The sequence below is a fragment of the Pelophylax lessonae genome, assembly GCF_965119305.1.
Source record: "Pelophylax lessonae genome assembly, chromosome: 2".
Taxonomy (NCBI): Eukaryota; Metazoa; Chordata; class Amphibia; order Anura; family Ranidae; genus Pelophylax; species Pelophylax lessonae.
In genome coordinates, this window is record NC_138769.1 from 746,000,659 (window position 1) to 746,024,015 (window position 23,357).

General features: G+C 42.0%; 2 protein-coding genes across 2 annotated transcripts in view; both read left to right on the plus strand.

Moving 5' to 3' along the window:
• LOC309548372 (uncharacterized protein) overlaps nucleotides 1-23,357 on the plus strand; it is a gene marked incomplete at both ends in the record, with an annotated part of 1,605,927 nt that overhangs the window by 564,193 nt on the left and 1,018,377 nt on the right.
• LOC309545779 (olfactory receptor 52A1-like) lies at nucleotides 15,493-16,470 on the plus strand (the record flags this gene model as incomplete). The annotated part of the gene is made up of 1 exon (XM_082245130.1): nucleotides 15,493-16,470. The coding sequence occupies one exon, from the start codon at nucleotides 15,493-15,495 to the stop codon at nucleotides 16,468-16,470; it is 978 nt and encodes a 325-aa protein (XP_082101256.1).

Genomic DNA, 23,357 nt, shown 5'->3' on the forward strand with positions numbered 1-23,357 from the left:
TTTCCCCGTCTACCACTGATTACATCTTGGGTCGAGTCCCTCCCACCAATGCCACGGGCTTCATGCCCCCCTTCTGAGTATCTCTCCCCTCGATCTCCCTTTCTTCTCTCTTTCTTTCTATCTAACGTCCTCTCCTCTTGATTCTCCCCCGACCCCCCCACCCCCTCATTCCTCTCCCCCCCCTCCCCCCCCCTCCCAGATGCTCCCCTGTTCCCCCCAAGCCGCAGACCCGACCACGCTCACGGGCCAGAACACTTAACTCCACCGACCCCTCCTGTAGGTTTCTTCGGAATTCCCAGCCCCAAGACGACCTACACACCATTGATGGTTGCCCCCTGTGCCCGGATACAGCGTGTTCTCCTATGGGGGTGTCCGGACATATGGGGGGAGCCACCGCTGCCCTTGAAGGTGCCTTGCTCGTTGCACACCCAACCGAGGTGGAGGTCTCAATTGTTTCATGTTTATGTGTTCTCCCCATGGTCCTGCACCAAGGGAATGGGGACCAAGATTATCTTCACCTCCTTGAACGGTTTACAATGTCTATCGTACGATGATCTTGTACATTCCTATACTTCACTGTATGATTGTGTCGTGGTTTGTTCACTCACCCTATTTTCAGTGCATATTTTTGCTGTTTCTCCTGTTTTTTTCTTTTCGATGATCTTTATATTGCTTAAAAGTGATGTTCACTTATTATGTCATTCCATTTTAATACAATAAAATGTTTTGGAAAAAAAATACATTATTGGGTTGTTTTTAATATTCCCATTTCAATTTTATAAAGTTGAAAAAACTGAAAGTATTTATTGTAGGGTCCGTCCTTTCCAAGCCATACTCACCACATTGTTTGTCATCAGACAATACACATTTATTAAACAACACAATTGTTCTTCTCTGAAATCAGTGCTCTTCCCCCATATTCTTCAACACTGTAAGGGAAGTCAGGGGTATCGGGAGATCTGTCTATCTGGGGCACAAGTCCTGGGTTTCCTGTGTAGGGTCCCGGGTCATTGACACCCGGATTGCCGCAGCCTGACTGATCTCCACCCTACAATGCCTGCATAGCACCGCCACTGAATTCACTTGGTAATCAGACCCAGCAGCACCGGACATGAAGTATCTGCTCTCATCACTCAGGTAAGTAACCCACTGACACATTTATCCTCCAACTTACCTGCTGACCCCCTATGTAAAAAGCAGAACATTACATATTGCACTATACATGTGGTGTTGTACGTTATATACCCCTAACCTGTGCTGTTTATTATAAACATCTGACTCCTGCATGTTGCAGAGTGCGATCACTGGGTACAACGGAGTCAATTCAGATCAGACATTGTCTAGTAACAGGAACTGGCTTCTTTATTGGAACATAACCACAGATAGCAAAAATGTCACCTCATTGTGAGGAAAACACAGACAGGAAAAGATAACCAACAAGTTCAGTACAGGAAATACAACACATCATAGAAAATGCATAGCATATCACTGAGCATTAGTGACATCTAGTGTCCTATTTATGAACTGCAATAGGCTAAGCTTAACCATCAAGTGTCGTAGCCCAGGCTGTCTTACCATATATCCAGATAACACCTGAGATAAAAAGTGCCAGGCATTCTCCTCCTGGGTGCATATAGGAGGCAGCCTGTGCTTGTGGCCATTGGCTTAGTTGTGGATGGAAACTGTTATCTGTTTCCCTTTTTGGCAAGGAGATCTCCATTCAGGCTTCTCAACAGTGGCACAGAGACCTTGATATCACTTTCTCAACAAAGGACTGGGAACGTATCTTCCTTCATATACACAAGGGGACAATCAATGTCTCAGCACAAGAAAATGGATTTAAATTTCTTAAATAAAGAACCCCTGCCTGATTATATAAGATGTCGCCTGCCATCCCACCCACATGCTGGAGATGTAACAATGACATAGGCTCTCTCCTGCATTTATGGTGGTTCTGCCCAGCACTCCAAAGCTACTGGAAGGAGGTTCATCGCCTCGTTGCTCATATCACAACTTACATTCTAGACTTCTCTCCAGCTCAATATCTGCTCCACCACACAACACTTCCAATAACTACGTACCATCGATCCCTGGCTATGCATTTAGTCAATGCATCAAAAATGCATATCCCTGTATTATGGTATACAAACCCTCCCCCAACAGTATCAGACTTCCTCCGGGGCATTGGAAAAAAATTGCTGAAATGTAGGAGCTTGTCCATCAGGCTCAGGAGACACCTGCAAAGTATATAAAAACTTGGGCATGTTGGTTCCATTTTGTGGAAACAGCAGAGTACACCCAAGCTCTTGTCCACTCATGATTACTCCTATCATCTGGCCTTGGAGGGGTGAATGGCAATTCATTATACCCCCCCCCCCCCCCTCATCTCTTTCTCTCTTTGTTCTACCTTCACAAACCTTCGCAGATTATTGGCATGCATAAAGAAAGGGATGTATTCCAGAGATAAGACTATAATCCTTCCACTTTATAAAACTCTGGTCCGACCGCATCTGGAGTATTCTGTCCAGTTCTGGTCGCCGGTCCTCAGGAGGGATGTGTTGGAGCTGGAGAGAGTCCAGAGAAGGGCAACTAAACTGATTAGGGGATTGGAGGAGCTTAATTATGAAGAGCGTCTGCAATCGCTTGATTTATTCTCCCTGGAGAAGAGACGTCTGAGGGGGGACATGATAGCAATTTATAAATATCTTAATGGGGATCTCAGCTTAGAAAAAAAGCTATTCATTCGAAGGGATTGCATGAGGACTCGAGGACATACAATGCGATTAGAGGATAAGCGTTTTAACCTCAGGCAACGTGGGGGGTTCTTTACTGTTAGGGCTACAAGATTGTGGAATTGTCTACCACAAGAGGTGGTTTCTGCGGGAAGTATGGTGGCTTTCAAAAGACTCTTAGATGTACATCTCAAGGATCAGAACATTCAGGGGTATGAGAGATGATTACAGCCACACACACCTACACAGGTTGAACTGGATGGACTATTGTCTTTATTCAACCTCACCTACTATGTAACTAAATGAATACATCTGAACCCCTTCATTCCAATGTAGTCCCACTACTCCTGCCCCAGCTCTCCCTTTCCTTTTTACCTTATTCTTTATCCTATCCTCCTCTATCCCCCCCCCCATTTTTATTTATTTTTATATTATTTCCTTCCTTTTTTTTCTTTCCCCCACCACCCTGTCTGGTGGACTTTGCACCAATAAAGCTAGGCGAACACATGGCACTCCAGATTTCAAGTTCTTAGAGTGTTCCTTGCTCCACACCGAGGCCATTGTCCATGTCCAGGTTACCTCATCCAGTTCAGATGCTATACGTTTCATATTCTCGCACTCCCGCCTTTTCTTTCTTAACACCTACATTTGAAAGGCTGATCCTTGAGACTCAGTATATGACTACATTTAAGCAGTCATTGGTTTAGAAATCTGCACTAGTGCGAGGTTTCATGGCCTCCGACCAAAATTACCTTCTAACCTACCCAAGGTCTCATTGCTTCGACTCATTTAATCCTTTGCATTTGATGTATTTCTCATTTCTATACTTAGTTCAATTGAGAATTCTCTTCAACCAATTGTAGATATGCCTACATTATGCGTATCGAATGGTATACTTTTTGTCGGGATTCCAAAACCTGAATAACATTTTTAGGAAATAAAAATAAATAAATAAATTATATATATATATAATTGAGTTCAATTCTTTATGGACCACCAATGTGGTCAGTGATAAAGGACTCCTTTGCTATCAAGTAACTTCCAGACTATAGAAGTTGAACTAACAGCCTTTTAATTTTTAGGGTGAAGACTTTGATCCCTTTTTTTTATAGGCAACAATGTAGTCAGTGAAGGAGGACTCCAAGATTAAACCTTACTGATGAAAAATCACAACAACCATTCTCCAGATCTTCTTGGTTCTGGCCCTATAGATCATGGGATTACACATGGGCAGGATGAGAATGTAGAGACTGGTGAGGGTAATGTGAACGTGGAGAGGGATGCTGTGTCCTATGAGTAAAGACAAAAGTATGCAAATATCCCTTAACCACTTAAGCCCTGGAGGATTTGGCTGCTAAAAGACCAGGGTTTTTTTTGCAATTTTTTTACTGCGTGACTTTAACGGACAATTGCGCGGTCGTGCGATGCTGTACCTAAACGAATTTGATGTCCTTTTTTTCCCCACAAACAGAGCTTTCTTTTGGTGGTATTTGATCACCTGTGCGATTTTTTGATCATGCACTATAAACAAAAAAAGGGCGTCAATTTTGCAAAAATAACAATATTTTTCACATTTTTTTATATGAAATTCCCCAAAAAATGTAAAAATCAAAATTTTTTAACATTTTCGGCCAATTTGTTTTATGCTACATATGTTTGGTAAAAAAAATCGCAAAAAGCGTATTTTGATTGGTTTGCGCAAAAGTTATCGCGTTTACTAACAAAGGGAAAGATTTTTGTCATTTTTGGTGGGTTTTTTTTAACGCGTAATGGCGGCGATCTGAGATTTTTTTTGCGGTACTGCGACATTGCGGCGGACAGATCGGACCCTTGACTGACATTTTTGACACTTTTGGGGTTGCCAGTGACATTACTGCAGTAATCAGTGCTATACATATGCACTGTTACTGCAAAAATGACACTGGCAGGGAAGGGGTTAACTGTATTGGAGAGGGAGGGGTTAAGTGTGTCCTAGGGGCGTGTTTCTAACTGTAAAGGGACATGGCTATTGGTGTAAAAACAAAGATCAACGGTCCTACATAGTAGAACCGTCTGATCTTTTTTACACCAGGTAGAATGACGGGCGGCTTGTTTACATAAGCCGTCCGCCTTTCTCCCTTCACTGGAGCGATCGTAGTGTGACCGGCGGATGATCGGGTCCGCCGGTCACACGCACTGACTTGTCAGTGAACGAGCCGGGGCGGGCGCGCACCTCGGCGGGCGCGCGCCCGCCCGCAATTGGCTCACAAGTCAGTGACAGGCGAGTGACGTACCGATACGTCACTCTGCCTGGCCGGGGCTGACCGCCGCAGTATATAGTCGTGCGGGGGTCGGCAACCGGTTAAAATAATGGAGACATTTTAGCGCAGGGTTTCTCAACCAGGGTTCCTCCTGAGGTTTCTAGGGGTTCCTCCTGAGGTTGCAGGGGGTTCCTTGAGCAATGGGCAATTTCTGCCTCTCAGATAAGTTCCCAATGACACCATTGCTCCTTTTAGCTATCTGTAAGGGGGGTAATTCTTCCCAATGATGAAAAGAGTAAGGAGCATTCTTCCCACTGACTGTCACACTAATGGGTCATGAGTTGTAGATTTTTTATTTTTAGCAGGAGTTCCCGGAGACCAGAAATTTATTTCAAGGTTTCCTGTGCTGAAATGTTTGAGAAAGATTGTTTTAGACAATCCTGCTCTTCCAACCTTGTGGTAACAGTGTGGTGAATACCCTTTTCTGTTCCACCATGATTGTGCCCCCCCCCTTTGTGTACAATGCCAGCTCCATAAAGAAATGGTGTGACCAGTTTGGTGTGGAGGAACTTGAGTGTTCTTCACAGAGCCCCCACCTCAACCCTACTGAACACCATTGGGATGAATCCGAGCGCCAATGGTGAGCCAGGTTTTCTCATCAGACATCAGTACCTGACCTCACAAATATTATTTTGGCTCATTGGATGAAAAACCCTTTAGACACACACCAAAATTTTGTGGGAAGCCTTCCTAGATGAGTGGCACCAGCTCCATAATGACATGGTTTGACCAGATTGGTATGGAGGAACTCAAGTGTCCTGCACAGAGCCCTGAGCACAGCCTTACTGAGCACCATTGGGATGAATTGTCACACCAATGGTGAGCCAGGTCTTCTCATACAACATCAGTACCTGACCACACAAATGTTCTTTTTGCTCAATGGATGCAAAATGCAATAGACACACACCAAAATTCAAAATTTTGTGAGAAGCCTTCCTAGATGAGTGGCACCAGCTCCATAATGACATGGTTTGACCAGTTTGGTATGGAGCAACTCAAGTGTCTTACACAGAGCCCGGACCTCATCTCTGTTGAACACCATTGGGATGAATTTTCACACCAATTGTGAGCCAGGTCTTCTCGTACAATAGACACGCTCCAAAATTATGTGAGAAGCCTTCCTAGATGAGTGGCACCAGCTCCATAATGACATGGTTTGACCAGATTGGTATGGAGGAACTCAAGTGGCCTGCACAGAGCCCTGAGCACAGCCTTACTGAGAACCATTGGGATGACTTGGAACTCCAGTGGTGGGCCAGGTCTGCTCATCTAACATCAGTACCTGACCTCACAAATGGTCACAAATTCCCATAGACACCTTTCAAAATGTTGTGGAAAGTCTTCCCCGAAGAGTGAAGGATGTTATACCTACACAGGTGGCAATTCCTTATTACTGCCCATGGTTTTGGAATGGGTCATATGGATGTGATGGTCAGGGGTACACAAACTCTTCACCGTTTCACACATGACTGCTGTGCCGTTTAGTGTATTTGCTTTTACCCATCCAACGACCCCATCATCAATCGGTTTGTAAGATTCACTTATTACCATACACAAAAAAAAAAAAAAAATTCCAATGTCAATGGTGCAAATTATGTTAAAATATAATTTTTTTTGTTTTTGTTGTTATTTTTATATCTGAAGATTTATTTCCAACACACAAAACTCAGGTGATCCAATTATAATGATGTCAGGGGAGGTGGCCGACTCTGTTGGGTTTTGTAGACGGCGGCCGTCCTCAGGACAGCAGACCGGTGATAATTCTGAGTCGGTATTAATAGAAGACAACTGCCGCTCTGTATGAAGAGGAGAGGCTGGACGGGTGAGACGGGATCCGATCATTCCTTATATTGGAAGGATAAAAGAAAGAATTCCATGGAGTGTCTTTATTGTACGAATTAGAGGACCTCAGGACATAAAATCCAATAATACAATAAAAAAAAGATTATTTTATGAACGCTCGGGATACAAACGTGTAGATTGAGTGTGACACCGGTGTGCTCTCCACGTACGGTACAATCCATTCTTATCATCTCATTATTCTAATGTGTTATTTATAATAAGGCTTCCATTTAGTTATATTAAAAATTAATAATTTTTTTAAGCAATCCCTAGACAAAAAAAATGTAACAAATATTGTAAAAAAAATACTAATAATATTCCTCGATCAGTGTTAGTTTAAAAAAAAATACTGTAAGAAAAAAAAAATATTTTTTACTTTGATCAGTGTTAGTTTTTTTTAAAAAAAAATACTGTTGATAAAAAGTATTCATTTTATTCTATAGGTTGTCCTATTTAACATGACACTACAAAGCTTTTTCTTTATTTTACAAAGAAACCTAAAGGCCTTTTTTTTTTTTCCAATTTTGTGCTTTTTTATAATGCGAAACATAAAAAAAACCCCCAAAAAATAAAAACACCCAATTGAAAAAAACAAATGCAAATGAAAACGTTTAAATATTAATAGGTTGTAAAACAGAAATAAACACAAAAAAATCAGGAATATAATTATAAGCAGGGAAGGGTAATAAGGAATTAATTACAGCTGATTAGGGTAAACTAAAGGTTAATAAGGGATTTAAAAGAACATCATTATTTATTTTAGGACAAACAAGGCTTCCATTGAGTTATATTGTTTTGCAAGGTGTATTTTTTTTTAAGCAATCTATAAACAAAAAAAATAACAAATACTGTAAGAAAAAAATACCTTTTTCTACTTTGATCAGTGTTAGTTTAAAAAAAAATTACTGTTGATAAGAAATATACATTTTATTCTATAGGTTGTCCTATTTAACATTACACTACAAAGCTTTTTCTCTATTTTACAAAAAAAAGATAAAGGCCTTTTTTTTTTTCAATTTTGTGCTTTTTTTATAATGCGAAACATGGAAAAAAACACACAATTGAACAAAACAAATGCAAATGAAAAAGTTTAAATATTAATAGGTTGTAAAACAGAAATAAACAAAAGAAAAATCAGGAATATAATTATAATCAGGGAAGGGTAATATGAATTAGGGCTGATTTGGGTAAACTAAAGGTTAATAAGGGATTAAAAAGAAACCCCAATACAGTATTTATATTAGGACAAACAACGCTTCCATTGAGTTATATTGTTTTGCAAAATGTATTTTTTTTTTATTTAAGCAATCCATAGACAAACATGTAACATAAGTACTGTAAGAAAGAAAACACTTTTTTTGACTTTGATTAGTGTTAGTTAAAAATGTTACTGTTGATAAAAAGTATAAATTTTATTCTATAGGTTGTCCTATTTACCATGACACCAGAAAGCTTTTTCTCTATTTTACAAAAAAACATAAAGGACCTTTTTTTTTTTTTTTTCAATTTTGTGCTTTTTTTTAATAATATGAAACATAAAAAAAACACAAATGCAAATGAAAAAGTTTAAATAATAACCCCTTCTGGACCGGAAAGATTTTCCCCCTTAATGACCAGGCACTATTTTGTGATTCGGCGCAGCGTTATTTTAACGGACAATTGTGCGATCGTGCGACGCTGTACCCAAATAAAATTGACGTCCTTTTTCCCCCACAAACAGAGATTTCTTTTGGTGGTATTTCATCATCTGTGCGATTTTTATTTTTTTGCACTTTAAACAAAAAATATAGCAACAATTCTGAAAAAAAAAACAATATTTTTCACATTCTGCTATATAACATTCCCTAAAAAAAAATGTAGGCAAATTTGTTTTGTGCTACATATTTTTGGTAAAAAAATTGCAATAAGCATATTTTGATTGGTTTGTGCAAAAGTTATTGCGTCTACAAACTACAGGAAAGATTTATGTCATTTTTATTTATTTTTGTTTCTAGTAATGGCGGCGATATGTGATTTTTAGCGGGACTGTGACATTGCTGCAGACAGATCGGACCCCTAACTGACATTTTTTACACTTTTGCAGGGACCAGTGACATTACTACAGTAATCAGTGCTATAAATATGCATTGTTACTGTAATAATGAGACTGGCAGGGAAGGGGTTAACACTGTGTGGTATCAAGGGGTTAAATGTGAGCCTAGGGGGTGTTTTCTAACTGTGAGGGGGAGGGGATTGTGAAATGGTCATAGAGACCTGTGTTCCTATATAGAAGGATCACAGGCGCTCTGTGATCATTTCAGAGAGAAGAACGGTCAGCTGTGTTTACAACAACAGATCGTTCTTCTCGCTCAGCGGGGAACGATCGAGAGTGTCAGGCGGAAATCGGACTCCCACTGCCGAGTGCTGCAGGCGCGCGATCGATGAAGAGCTACATTGGTTCGCGCAGGAGGGCCAGCCTGCTGCAGTAAATCTGCGGCGGGCGGTCCTTAAGTGGTTACACAGTTACATAGTAGGTGAGGTTGAATAAAGACAATAGTCCATCCAGTTCCCCCTGTGTAGGTGTGTGTAGCTGTAATCATCTCTCATACCCCTGAATGTTCTGATCCTTGAGATGTAAGTCTAAGTGTTTTTTGAAAGCCACCATACTTCCCGCAGAAACCACCTCTTGTGGTAGAGAATTCCACAATCTTGTAGCCCTAACAGTAAAGAACCCCCCACGTTGCCTGAGTTTAAAACGCTTCTCCTCTAATCTCATTGTATGCCCCCGAGTCCTCATGCAATCCCTTCAACTGAACAGCTTTTTTTCTAAACTGAGATCCCCATTGAGGTATTTATAAATTGCTATCATGTCCCCCCTCAGGCATCTCTTCTCCAGGGAGAATAAATCGAGCGATTGTAGACGCTCTTCATAATTAAGGTCCTCCAATCCCCTAATTCGTTTAGTTGCCCTTCTCTGGACTCTCTCCAGCTCCAATACATACCTCCTGAGGACTGGTGACCAGAACTGGACAGAATACTCCAGATGCAGTCAGACCAGAGTTTTATAAAGTGGAAGGATTATAGTCTTATCTCTGGAATACATCCCTTTCTTTATGCATGCTAATATTCTGCCGTCTTTGGCAGCTGCCGCTTGACATTGCATGCTATTGCTTAGTCTATCCTCAACCAAGACTCCCAGATCTTTCTCCATTTTTGATGGTTAATAGGTTGTAAAACAGAAATAAACAAAAAAAATAAATAAAAATCAGGAATTTAATTATAAACAAGGAAGGGTAAAAAAGGGGTTAATTAGAGCTGATTAGAGTAAATAAAGGGAATAAAAAGGAAAGTCATTATTTATTTTAGAACACACAACGCTTCTAATAAGTTATATTGTCTTGCAAAATGTGTTTTATTTTTTAAACAATCTATAGACAAAAAAAAAAAAGAAAAAAATGTAACAAATACTGTAAGGAAAAAAAAAAATTTCTTCTGTGGTCAGTGTTAGACTCCGAGCGGTAAGGTTTTATTCTCTTGCTTAGATTGTTGTATTTTTCTGTCTCCCGATCATTGTATATATAGATCATTGTATATATAGTTCATTGTATATAAATTGCACATGTGCTTCACCTAAAACCAACACATCTTAACCGCTTTAAGACCGGAAGATTTTACCCCATTCCTGACCAGGCCATATTTTGCGATTCGGCACTGTGTTACTTTAACGGACATTTGCGCGGTCGTGCGATGCTGTACCCAAATTAAATTGATGTCCCTTTTTTCCCCACAAACAGAGCTTTCTTTCGGTGGTATTTGATCACCTGTGCCATTTTCACTTTTTGCGCTATAAACAAAAAAAGAGCAACAATTTTGAAAAAATAACAATATTTTTCAATTTTTTTTATATGAAATTCCCCAAAAAAATTAAAAAATCAAAATGTTTAAACATTTTAGGCCAATTTGTTTTCTGCTACATATGTTTGGTAAAAAAAATTGCAATAAGCGTATTTTGATTGGTTTGCGCAAAAGTTATCGCAGCTACTAATTACGGGAAAGATTTCTGTCATTTTTATTGTTTTTTTTTTTAACTAGTAATGGCGGCGATCTGCGATTTTTTTTTGCGGGACTGCGACTTTGCGGCTGACAGATCGGACCCTTGACTGACATTTTTGACACTTTTCGGGGGACCAGTGACATTACTACATTAATCAGTGCTATATATATGTACTGTTACTGTAATAATGACACTGGCAGGGAATGGGTTAACTTTATTGGTGATCAAGGGGTTAAATATATGCCTGGTGATTACTGACATGTGTGGGGGGAGGGGATTGTGTGACGCAGGCACAGATCGCAGGTTGAGCTATGCTGAATCCTGTGATCTGTCCCTGCCTGTCACATAGGAGATCCGCCCACTTTGTTTGCACAAGTGGGTGGATTTCCTCACTCGATCCCCAACGATCGGGGAAGAGCGACGGTGATCACCGCCGCTCCTCCCCTGGCCCAACTCCCGCTGTGTCTGAATACAGCGGGAGCGAGCCTCCGGCAGAGCGTGCGCGCCGCCCACAAGGAGAGGAGTCCAGCGACGTAGGTCTACGTCGCTGGATGGTAACGAGCCACTTTGCCGCAGTACGCTCCATGTGAGCGGTCGACAAGTGGTTAAGAGTCAAACATTTCACACATTGTGAGGGCAATGCACATCTCTGTTAAGGCCGGCACAGAAGAGTTGCTGAGACAGCTGAGATCATTTTGGCAAATGCACCTCCAACAGCAGACAAATTCTGACCAAAATGAACAATTACAACAAACTTTGCAACAAACCTTTCATTGGCAGAGGGTGAAGAAGCAGAAGCAACAGAGCCCAGCATAACAGAGGGCCCGGGAATAAGCCAAGGGCCACCACGGGGGACTGTTGTTACAGCAGATCCAAGATTTCATTGACAAATTAGGGTTACAATGCAAATATATATAAATTAATCAGCGCTAAATTCAAAATATTTCATGAAGAGCGTATCACAAAATAAAATATATAATAAATGTTTCTGCGCATATATGTAAAATTGCTAAATAAAAATAAAATTGACGTGATAAATAAAAATCACAAATAAAGCGCATCCATCAAGTGTTAAATAAATAAATAATGTAGAATATCCCAGTGAAAGAAATGCAATATATATCTATAAGGTGCTGGTGTGAAAAAATTCAAATAAAGAGTCCGTATTCCAATTGATGTGCAAAAGTGCAAAAGTAACATTATGTGACAGTATAATATATATTATCCCAGTAAAACAGATGCAATATATAAATCTATGAGGTGCTGGTGGGAAAAATTCAAACATAAAATCTGTAATTTGATTGATGTGCAAAAAGCAGCAACAAATGACGGTGATAAATAATAGGGTTGATTGAACGGTTCGGGTCGACCATCGGTTCGACCCGAACATTGACTGTTCAAAATTCGGCTGAATTCCGAACTTTTTGTGGAAAAAGTTCTGAATTCAGTAGCCAGCACCGCCCAAAATGCAATGGGACAGGAACTGGGCTTTAAAAACCCGTGATTGGACCAGATACATCAGTAAAAGCCAATTGAGGGGGCAGGAGAATGCTAGGAATGTGATTGGAGTGACTAGGGGGTCCAGAGGCCAATCAGTTATAAATACGCCCCCCAGTATATAAGATAGCCCCGCCAAATCTTTAGCACTGTAATACAGGGATGTGGAAGAGAGTGGAAGCAGTTCTGTTACTTCTGCTTCAAAAGTGTCATTTAGCAATTATTAGTGTGAGGAAAGGGATATCTATTGTAGTTAGGGTACTATATACCACTATAGTTAGATTCAATAATCTTGTTTCTGTAGGGAAAGTGTTAAGTGTCAGGGTGACCGTAGTGTAGTGTAGGGTGAACTGACTCTGACTGCTATGGCAGGATGACCAAACCCTTCCATGTCAGGGTGACCACCAGAGAAAAAAGATTGTTTGTCTTAGAATTGCAGTAGAGCAGGGATGTGGCTTCGCTCCTTTCACACCTTGGCGTTTTTGTTTCAGGCGTTTATTGAGCTTTTTTGTGGACGTCTTTGGAGGCAGGCATGACATCTGAGCTTCTGTGTAGGGGTATATATACACACACACATATATGTATATATACACATACACACATATAGGTGTGAAAGTAGCGGTACCCCATCCCTGCGCTAATTAAATTATTTGCAGGGATAGGGTTCCGCTCCTATCACACCTATATGTGTGTATGTGTATATATACATATATGTGTGTGTGTATATATATACCCCAATACAGAACAGAAGTTCAGATGTTATGCCTGCCTCCAAAGACGCCCAAAAATGCCCAATAAACGCCTGCAACAACACACCTGGGCGTTGTTGTTGCAGGCGTTTATTGGGCATTTTTTGTGCGTCTTTGGAGGCAGGCATAACATCTGAACTTCTGTAAAGGGGTATATATATATATATATATATATATATATATATATACACACACACACACACACATATATATATATACATACACATATATAGGTGTGAAAGGAGGGTAACACCATCCCTGCAAATAATTTCAATAGCGCAGGCATAGGGTTCCGCTCCTTTTACACCTATATGTGTGTATGTGTATTGTGGGGATTAGCTCGGTGGCGGGTATGGATGACCCCTTGGGGGGGTTTGTTACACAGGGAGATAGCCGAGAAGTGGTTGCAAACAACAGTTTGGTTTATTATTGCAATTTTCTTCACACAAGTGCAAGCCTCAAAACATCAAAATAAAAATAAAACACAAAATAAATCATTGCCACTGTGGGCGGCTACCTTCTCACATACAGGAACCTACCTACAGAGTCTGTCTCCAACCTACTGTTGAGCAGACTTTTCTGATCCTACAGCAGACACTCAATAGTCCATGTTTTTCTCTTCACACAACAAATGTCCATTGAACATGTCCCTTTACTCTTCACATAGAACACATTCCTTTGTTTGTCTATTCACATAGCAACCATTCCTTTGCTTGTCTCTTCACATAGAAACCATTCCCTTGCTTGTCTCTTCACATAGCGAACAGTGCATTTATTTCTTTCCACATAGAAATAGTCCAAGACCTCACCTTGAGTAGTCTTCACACTTTTTACCCTCCTCAGCGCACATCGCTCCAGGAGGTCTTCTCCCATGCTTACACAGCGTCGGGAGGCACACATCTGACTGTCCTCCTCTCCCTAGCTTCACACAGCGTCAGGAGGCAGCAATCCTTCTCCCAGGCTTCACACAGCGTCGGGAGGCACACATCTGACTGTCCTCCTCTCCCCAGCTCACACAGCATCAGGAGGCAGCAATCAATAGGACTTCCTTTGGACAAATTATAGAGGCCTTAACTTCCTCATTCCGAACAGCTGAAGGCCTTTCAACTTCCTTAAGCCGTCCTGGCTACCTTTTCAGCCAACACCCTATAGTAATTGGTGAATTTTCTAAACCAGGTGGAAATGTATCTCCAGTCTGTGACTACATCCACAGATTTACCTGAGTTCCTGTCACAGTTTATATATATATATATATATATATATGTGTGTGTGTGTGTGTGTATACCCCTATATAGAAGTTCAGATGTCATGCCTGCCTCCAAAGACGCCCAAAAAATGCCCAATAAATGCCTGAAACAAAAACGCCCAGGTGTGAAAGTAGCGGAACCCCATCCCTGCGCTAAGAAAAATTCTAAGAAAAATTATCTTTTTTTCTGGTTCTGGACATGCTACAGAGCTGAAACTTCACAGGTACATTTTTAGACCCCCCCCCCCCCCCCAGACACTAAATCGAAAGAAATCTCTTTTTTTTTTCAATATTTTTTTCAATAATTGGCTCTCTATCAAAAACGACAATTTTTAAGATTTTTTTTTGTGTGATTAATAGTCCCTGGGCATGACCCAGAACTTTTTTTTAGGCACTTTTTAGGGGCATTTATTGGGTTGTAGGGCTTCAAAATGGTGTTTTTTGATTACCGAAGTTCGGGTCCCATTGATTTCAATGGGGTTCTGGAATCTTGACCCAAACTTTCAGGAAGTTTGGGGGTTCTGGTCAAACCGAACTTTTCAAAAGTTCGATCATCCCTAATAAATAATACGTTAAAAGCCCACATTACAATTCTTGTGCAAAACTGTGCAAAAACAGCAGCAACAAGTGGCAGTGATCTGAATGACGTAATCTGCACTCAATTCCAAAGATATCACCGATGTGAAAAATATCCTGCAGTGAATCCAACAATGTGTGAAATGGCCGCACACCTTAAAACCAGTAATATGAAGCGTAGTATGGAGACCAAATCTCCTATAAAACATCAATGAGGGAAACCAGGAAAGCGAATGATTCGGTGAAGATTGGCCAAATAAGTCGGAGTGACCTAATGTGAACGGGGGCTTATACAAAGTCTACATGTTCCTAGTCAGATAAAACAACTTTATTTATTATTTATTTACAGACCAAGTAATGTTCTCCTATTTATATAAATATACATTTTTCATTTGTATTCATATTCCAGTCATAATTGTAAGTCCTCTATCCCATTAGGTGACAATAAAGTATATTAACTTAGGTGACCTTATGGTATATTAATCCTCACAGAGAACTGCGGACTTGGGTGTAGAAGATGATCAACAGCGAAATGAACGACATCAAAGTCAATGGCACATTCTATCCCACCTCATTCATCCTGGTTGGCATTCCCGGACTAGAAGGAGTTTATAACTGGGTAGGTGCCATTGTTTGCTCATGTTATGTCCTGGCATTGCTGGGAAATGTGATGCTCCTGGCTGTCATCTCAGCCTCTTCTGGCCTTCACAAGCCTATGTTTATTTTCCTTTCTCTGTTGGCCTCCACTGATGCCCTTTTGTCTACAAGCATTGCTCCAAAAATGCTGTCTGTCTGCTGGTTCCAGAAGAGACACATTGGTTTTGAGTCATGTCTCCTCCAGATGTTCTTCCTCCATTCCTTCACCAGCTTGGAGTCAGGACTTTTGCTTGGTATGGCGTTTGACCGTTATATCGCCATCTGCCAACCGCTCAGGTATGGGTCTATAATGACCAACACCATCATTGTCAAACTGGTCATCTTCTTACTGCTCAGAGCGGTCACTTTGATGTGTCCCTGCATCATTTTGATCAAGAGATTTCCTGCTTTTAAAACCAACATTGTGCCCCATTCATACTGTGAGCACATGGCGATTGTGAAACTTGCTGCTGCCGACATCAGAATAAACAGTGCTCTGGGGTTGGCTGTGGCATTCACAATCTCAGGACTAGACATGCTTTTTATCCTGGTATCCTACTGCGCCATCTTCCATGTGGTCTTCAGTCTTCCATCCAAAGACGCCCGGCTGAAGACCTTTAACACCTGCATACCCCATCTGTGCATCTTTCTAAGTTTTTATGGTCTGGCCCTCTTCACTTTCCTTTCCTATCGATATGGCAGTAGAAGGATTCCACCTTATGTTCATATAATTCTAGCAGATACGTACACTCTCGTTCCTCCCATGCTAAATCCAATTATTTATGGAGTGAAGACAAAACTGATTCGGGAGCAAGTCTGGAAAGCTTTATCTACATATCAAAGTCTTCATGTGAAGTGACTGAATCTGTAGAGCTGACGTGTTGTCATCCTGCATTCTTCAGATTCCAATAAACAAAAATACAATAAAGAAATATTTGCAGGGGTCTGATGGGTTCACCTAAAATTTACTCCAATTATGTATGACTGTGGAGAGATATTAGAGTGCAAGCTCCTCTGGTGCAGAGACTAATATGACTGGCTTAGTGTTCTCTGTACAGTACTGCGGTAGGTCAGAGCAAATGGTAATTTATTATACTGTGAGGTGTGTTTCAGACATTAGAGTGTAAGCTCTTCTGTTGCAGAGACTAATGTTGATTGTTGAGTGTTTTTTGTGCAGCACTGTGTTATACGTGAGCTATATATAAATCCCTCATAATTAAACAGTCCTTGCCACAGAGTAACAGAAGCAAGAGAGTGCACAACATAGGGTGAACTTAAAGCGGAGTTACGGCCTTTAAAATCGAAAAAAAAAAAGGATTTTGGGCCATCCGTTTGCTGAGGGCCACCTGAAAAAGAAATGGAAGCTCCCAATTTTTTTTTTTTTTGGTCACTTACCTTGATATTGAAGAAAATATACTCACCTTCCTTCCACTTCCTCCCTCTGCGGCCGCGACCCGCGCCGTCTCTTCCGGATTGCGATGACTCCTGGGAGCTGAACATCATCGCTCCCAGGAGTCAATGCGCCTGCACCGGCCCCGCTCGTCACTTCCGGTGCAGGCACAGCATTCCCTGCTAAACAGCTTCTGGGCATGCTCAGAAGCTGTGCAGGGATGCCGCGCCTGAACCGGAAGTGATGAGCGGGGCCGGTGCAGTGCATCGTGGGACTCCGACGTCACCGAAGAGGCAGCAGAAGAGGACGCGCTGGCTTCAGCTGCCCACACCTGAGATGGCAGCGCTGAAAAATAACTTTTCAAGGTAAGTATTTCTTCTTACAGGTAAGTGCGACCCGGGACAGTTCAGAGGCTATCCATTGTGGAATGTACTAGCCCTGACTGTCCCGGGGGTGTTTTTATCTAAATTTGACCCCCGAGGCCGGAACTCCGCTTTAAGAGAGAAGTATGGCCAGATCTACCTGGTTGCCTGATTGACAGCTGACTCCACCTCTCAGCGTGCGGCTGAGAGTCAGATCCAGATGCACCTGCCCCCTCTACAATCTGGCACTCCAATGAGCCCCGGAGGAACAGACCAGGAACTGAGTGGTCAGAGGTCATGTGATCACTTATCAACAAATATCTGTGAAAAAGATGGCCAGCATCCCAATTATGGACAACAACCAAAGCAAAAAATAAGGAAAGTGGGATTTTGGAGGCCAGTCAAGGAAGGGTGATCACAAATAAAACAAAGTAGAATTTTTATGAAAACATATTTATTAAATCATAAAGATAAAAAAGAACGATTACGTATGCATACATGTACATATAAAAACACATGTTCCCTCAGGAAACATTGATACAAAATTGGCAACAATAATGTCTCTATAGGGCATAGTCTGTAGGTCCTCAAAGAGCCGACGCGTTTCACCAGAGGCTTCTTCAGGGCCAAAGAGACCTTCAAGACAATTATTCCCATAAAATCTTGAACAGGGCATAACGTTTCCTGGGGCAGGCATCGGGACCATATGAAGCAGAGGCAGTCACAGTGATAGATTACAGACCATATATAGAACGGTCTGGATTATTAGACAACATATAACAGCCCAGATGGAATATACGGATAATACAAATGGTCATATAGTGGGATTACCAAGACCAACCAGTAAATGCGGCATCCATAGGGGGAGACTACCTCCACACAGATACAGGGCATGTGTATGTGACCTAATATTATAGTTGTAATGGGTCAAGTCCTTCCAAAGGACCTACAGTAATCGACCTCACAATATGGACCAGCAATATCTGGTCCCAGAGCACCCTAGCGCAAGATGTTTCCCTGTATGGCCGTACCTCCAGTAGTGGCCTCTCCCCTGTACAGTACAGGGGATACTGTTATACTGTGAGGTATGTTTGAGACATTAGAGTGTAAGCTCTTCTGTTGCAGAGACTGATGTCGATTGTTGAGTTGTTTTTTGTGCAGCACTGTGGTATACATGAGCTATGTATAAATCCCTCATAATTAAACAGTCCTATTTCATTCCTGTTTTGCCACGGGGTAACAGAAGCAAGGGAGTGCACAACGTAGGGTGAACTTAGGAGAGAAGTATGGCCAGATCTACCTGATTGACAGCTGACTCCACCTCTCAGTGTGCAGCTGAGAGTCAGAGCCAGATGCACCTGCCCCCTCCACAATCCAGAACTCCAGTGAGCCCCGGAGGAACAGACCAGGAACTAAGTAATCAGAGGTCATGTGATCTCAGGCTTAGAGCTAACATGGGACAGCTGCAGGCCTTACACCGAAGGAGCTAAATATATATATATATATATATATATATATATATATATATATATATATATATTTTTTTTTTTTTTTTATTATTTGTTTATCATACTTCTCCTTTATACAGGACGATGCTCAGGAATCAATTGTATCTGAGATTTGTAGAAAGGAGTTCCAGGAACATATAGAAGTAGCAATGGGCCGAACACCCCCCGGGTTCGGTTCGCACCAAAACATCTCGAACAGGGAAAAAGTTCCAGCAAACATGAAAACTCTATTAAAGTCTATGGAACACGAACATGGAAAATGAAAAGTTCTTATTTGAAAGGCTTATATGCAATTTATTGCCATGAAAAGTGTATAGGGGTCTGGGTACTGCCCTGGGGGACATGTATCAATGCAAAAAAATGTTTTTTAAACAATCATTATTACAGGAGCAGTGATTTTAATGACGCTTAAAATGAAACAATAAAAATGAAAAAATCCTTTAAGTATTGTGCCTGGAGGGTCCCCTTAATGTGCCTGTAAAGTGGGGCATCTGTACAATGTATGGAGCCTGCTGCAGCAATATTGACATTTCTAAAGCAGAAAATGTCATTTAAACTTGCTCGTGGCTGTAATCTATTGTCGACTCCCGGCAATACAGATGTAGAAACAATGGAAAAAATGGCGTGGAGTCCCGGAGTCCCCCCCAGTCCATACCAGGTCCTTCAGGTCTGGTATGGGTTTTAATGGGAACCGGTGAAATTAAAAGAGAAAAAACAGCGTGGTGCCCCCCAAAAACCCATGCAAGACCCTTATCCGAGCACGCAGTCTGGCAGGTCAGGAAAGGGGCGGGGACAAGCGAGCAGCCCGCCCCTCGTGAACCATACCAGGGCACGTGCCCCTTAACATGGGGGTTGGGTGCTTTGGGGCGGGGGGGGCTCTGAACCCCCCCACCCCAAAGCACTCTGTCCCCATGTTGATGGGGACAAGGGCCTCTTCCCGACAACCCTGGGCTGTGGTTGTGGGGGGTCTGCGGGTGGGTGGCTTATCAGAATCTGGAAGCCCCCTTCAACCTGTGCATGTGCATTAGGTGCACACGTCATGGGCTGCACTACCCGCAGGAAACACAGAAAGAAGTCCTTTACCTATTTTTAAAAAATTGCGCTGCACCAAGTCGCATGGTGCTGAAGTAACATGCCGTTTGGAGCACGTGAAAATGCACAATGGTACAGACATGATATTCGGACCTCTGCTAGAAGAAAATTTTACTGACCTGACCTCGGTGAATTGTAATTCAATTCCCCCACCCTAGATAATCCTGCTCCATATGATGAAGATGCTGCCGATAGTTGCTTAAACCTAACAGCCCTGGGCGCTGAGGACTAAACAATTGTTTAAAGGCATCGGTCAGCCGGCCGCCTTCTCCACCGTTCCTCCTTTGACCTAACGAAGCCTCAGAAACACGTTGCTTTTTTGCAGCAACAGAACCTGATGCTGCAAAAAAAAAATATCAATGAAAAATGGGATCACACCAACACTTCAGTGGCCCCACTACACTGTTACACAAGAATCACAGCACTACACTGACTGCATTAACCACTTCAATACCAGGCACTTTCACCCCCTTCCTGCTGAGACTAGTTTTCAGCGCTCTCATACTTTGAATGACAATTACTCATGCAACACTGTACCCATATAAAATGTATGTCCTTCTTTTCTACACAAATATAGATTTCTTTTAGTGGTAATTAATCACTACTGGGGTTTTTTTATTTTTTTTTTGTGTTAGAAATAACAAAAGACCAAAAATTTTGTGAAAAAACAAAAACGCATTTTTTCTTTGTTTCTGTCATAAAATTTTGCAAATTAGTAATTTTTCTACATAAAATTTGGCCAATATATATACTGCTACATATCTTTAGTAAAAATAACCCAAATAAATGTATATTATTTGGTCTTTGTGAAAGTTATAGAGTCTACAAGCAATGGTGCCAATCATTGATCACTCCTGATGTAAGGAAGGTCTATCACATTTCTTAAGAAACTAACAAGCCAGGAAAATACAACCCCCCCCCCAAAAAAAAAAAAAAAACTCTTTTTGGAAATTAAAAATTCCAAGGTATTAAGTAAGATGCAAGGTAAGTTTTTTGAAGTTTTTTTCTCACAATTCTTTGCAAAATGAAGATTTTTTTAAAACAAAATTGTCATGTTAACAGGTTACTTCTCTCACACAGCATTTGCATACTTGCAACTATACCCCAAAACACATTCTGCTACTCTTCCTGAGTATGGCGATACCACACGTGTGAGACTTGTTCACAGCCTAGCCACATATAGAGGCCCAACATGCAGGTAGCACCGTCAGGTGTTCTAGGGACATAAATAACACATTTAATGTCATGACTAGTGATGGGCTCTACACCCCCCTGTTCGGTTCACACCAGAACATCTCCAACAGGTAAAAAATCTTGCAAACATGCAAACTCTATAAAAGTGTATGGGACACGAACATAAAAAAAAATCTAAAGTCCTCATTTTAAAGGCTAATAAGCAAGTTATTGCCATAAAAAGTGTATGGGGGCCCGGGTACTGCCCTGGGGAACATGTATTAATGCAAAATTGTTTTTACAGGAGCAGTGATTTTAATAATGCTTAAAGTGAAACAATAAAAATAAAAAATTCCTTTAAATATAGTGCCGGGGGGTCCCCTTAATGTGCCTGCAAAGTGGGGCATCTGTATGATGTATAAAGCCTGCTGCAGCAATACTGACATTTCTAAAGGACAAAATGTCATTTAAACTTGCTCACGGCTGTAATGGATTGTCTTGTTTAATTTATTCATAAATGATCTAGAGGAGGGGATATCTAGTACAATCTCCATATTTGCGGATGATACTAAACTAAGCATGCCAATATCTTCTATGCAAGATGTGGAAAACTTACAAGCGGATCTGAACAAAATAATGGGGTGGGCAACTACATGGCAGATGAGGTTTAATGTTGAAAAATGTAAAGAAATGCACCTAGGCGTCAGAAAAACGAAAGCTAGCTACCCACTGGGGGGGGAACCTCTGGGTGAGTCTAGGATGGAAAAGGACCTGGGGTTATTGGTAGACAACAGGCATGGCAGTGGCATGCAATGCCAAACTGCTGCAAGCAAAGCCAACAGAATACTGGGATGTATAAAAAAGGGGATTCACTCCAGAAATAAAGAGATTATTCTCCCACTCTACAAGACTCTGGTCCGGCCACATCTGGAGTATGCTGCCCAGTTCTGGGCACCGATCCTCAGGAAGGATGTGCTGGAACTGGAGAGAGTCCAGAGAAGGGCAACAAAAAAAAATTAGGGGAATGGAGGACATCAGCTATGAGGAAAGACTACAAGCACTGAACCTATTCTCTCTGGAGAAGAGACGATTGAGGGGGGATATGATATCAATGTACAAATACTGTACTGGCAACCCTAGCATAAAGAACATACTTTTCAGAGTAAGGGAATACAATAAGACACGTGGCCACTCACTAAAACTAGAGGAAAAATTGTTTAAACTTAAAATACGTAGGGGGTGCTTTACTGTCAGAGCGGTAAGGATGTGGAATTCTCTTCAACAAGCAATCGTATCAGCAGGAAGCATCAATAGTTTCAAAAAACTATTAGATGGGCACCTTAACCACCCCCCATCCGCGCTGCAGCCGTATATAGGCTGTAGCGCGGACTTGAATTTTCGGGAGGCCGTCTTTATACGGCCTCCCAGTGACACGCCCCCCGCGCGCTCCCGCGAGCGCGCAACGGGGAAAATCTGTGTCGGCTGTGTCCCTTGGACACGGCCGATCACAGATCGTGGTGAAAGGCCAATCACAGCGGCCATTCACCACGTGATCGGGCCGTCCAATGAGAGAGGATCTCATATGTAAACATATGAGATCATCTCTCATCGCCGGCGCTCCTTCCTCACACGGAGCCTGCAGTGTGAGGAAGGAGGGGGAGCCGTTAGCCGCCGGGGACACACAGGAATGTAATCAGGGCACTGATCACCAGTGCCCTGATTACTAAAGGTAAAAACATACACAAATTGCACCCCCATCAGTGCCCACAGTGCCCGCCATCAGTGCCCCCCATCAATGCCCACAATCAGTGCCCATAGTGCTGCCAGTCAGTGCCCATCAGTGCCTGCTCATATAGGCACTGATGAGCACTGACTGGCAGCACTATGGGCACTGAGTGTGGACACTGATGGTGCTGCCCATCAGTGCCGCTCATCAGTGCCACCGGTCAGTGTCCAGTGCCATCCGCCAGTGCCCATCAGTGCCGCCTATCAGTGCCCATCAGTGCCGCCCATCAGTGCCGTCTCTCAGTGCCCAGCAGTGCCACCTCTCAGTGCCACCTCTCAGTGCCCAGCAGTGTCAACTCTCAGTGCCCAGCAGTGCCACCTCTCAGTGCCCAGCAGTGCCGCCTATCAGTGCTCATCAGTGCCACCTATCAGTGCTCATCAGTGCCGCCTATCAGTGCCACCTATCAATGCCGCCTATCAGTGCTCATCAGTGCGG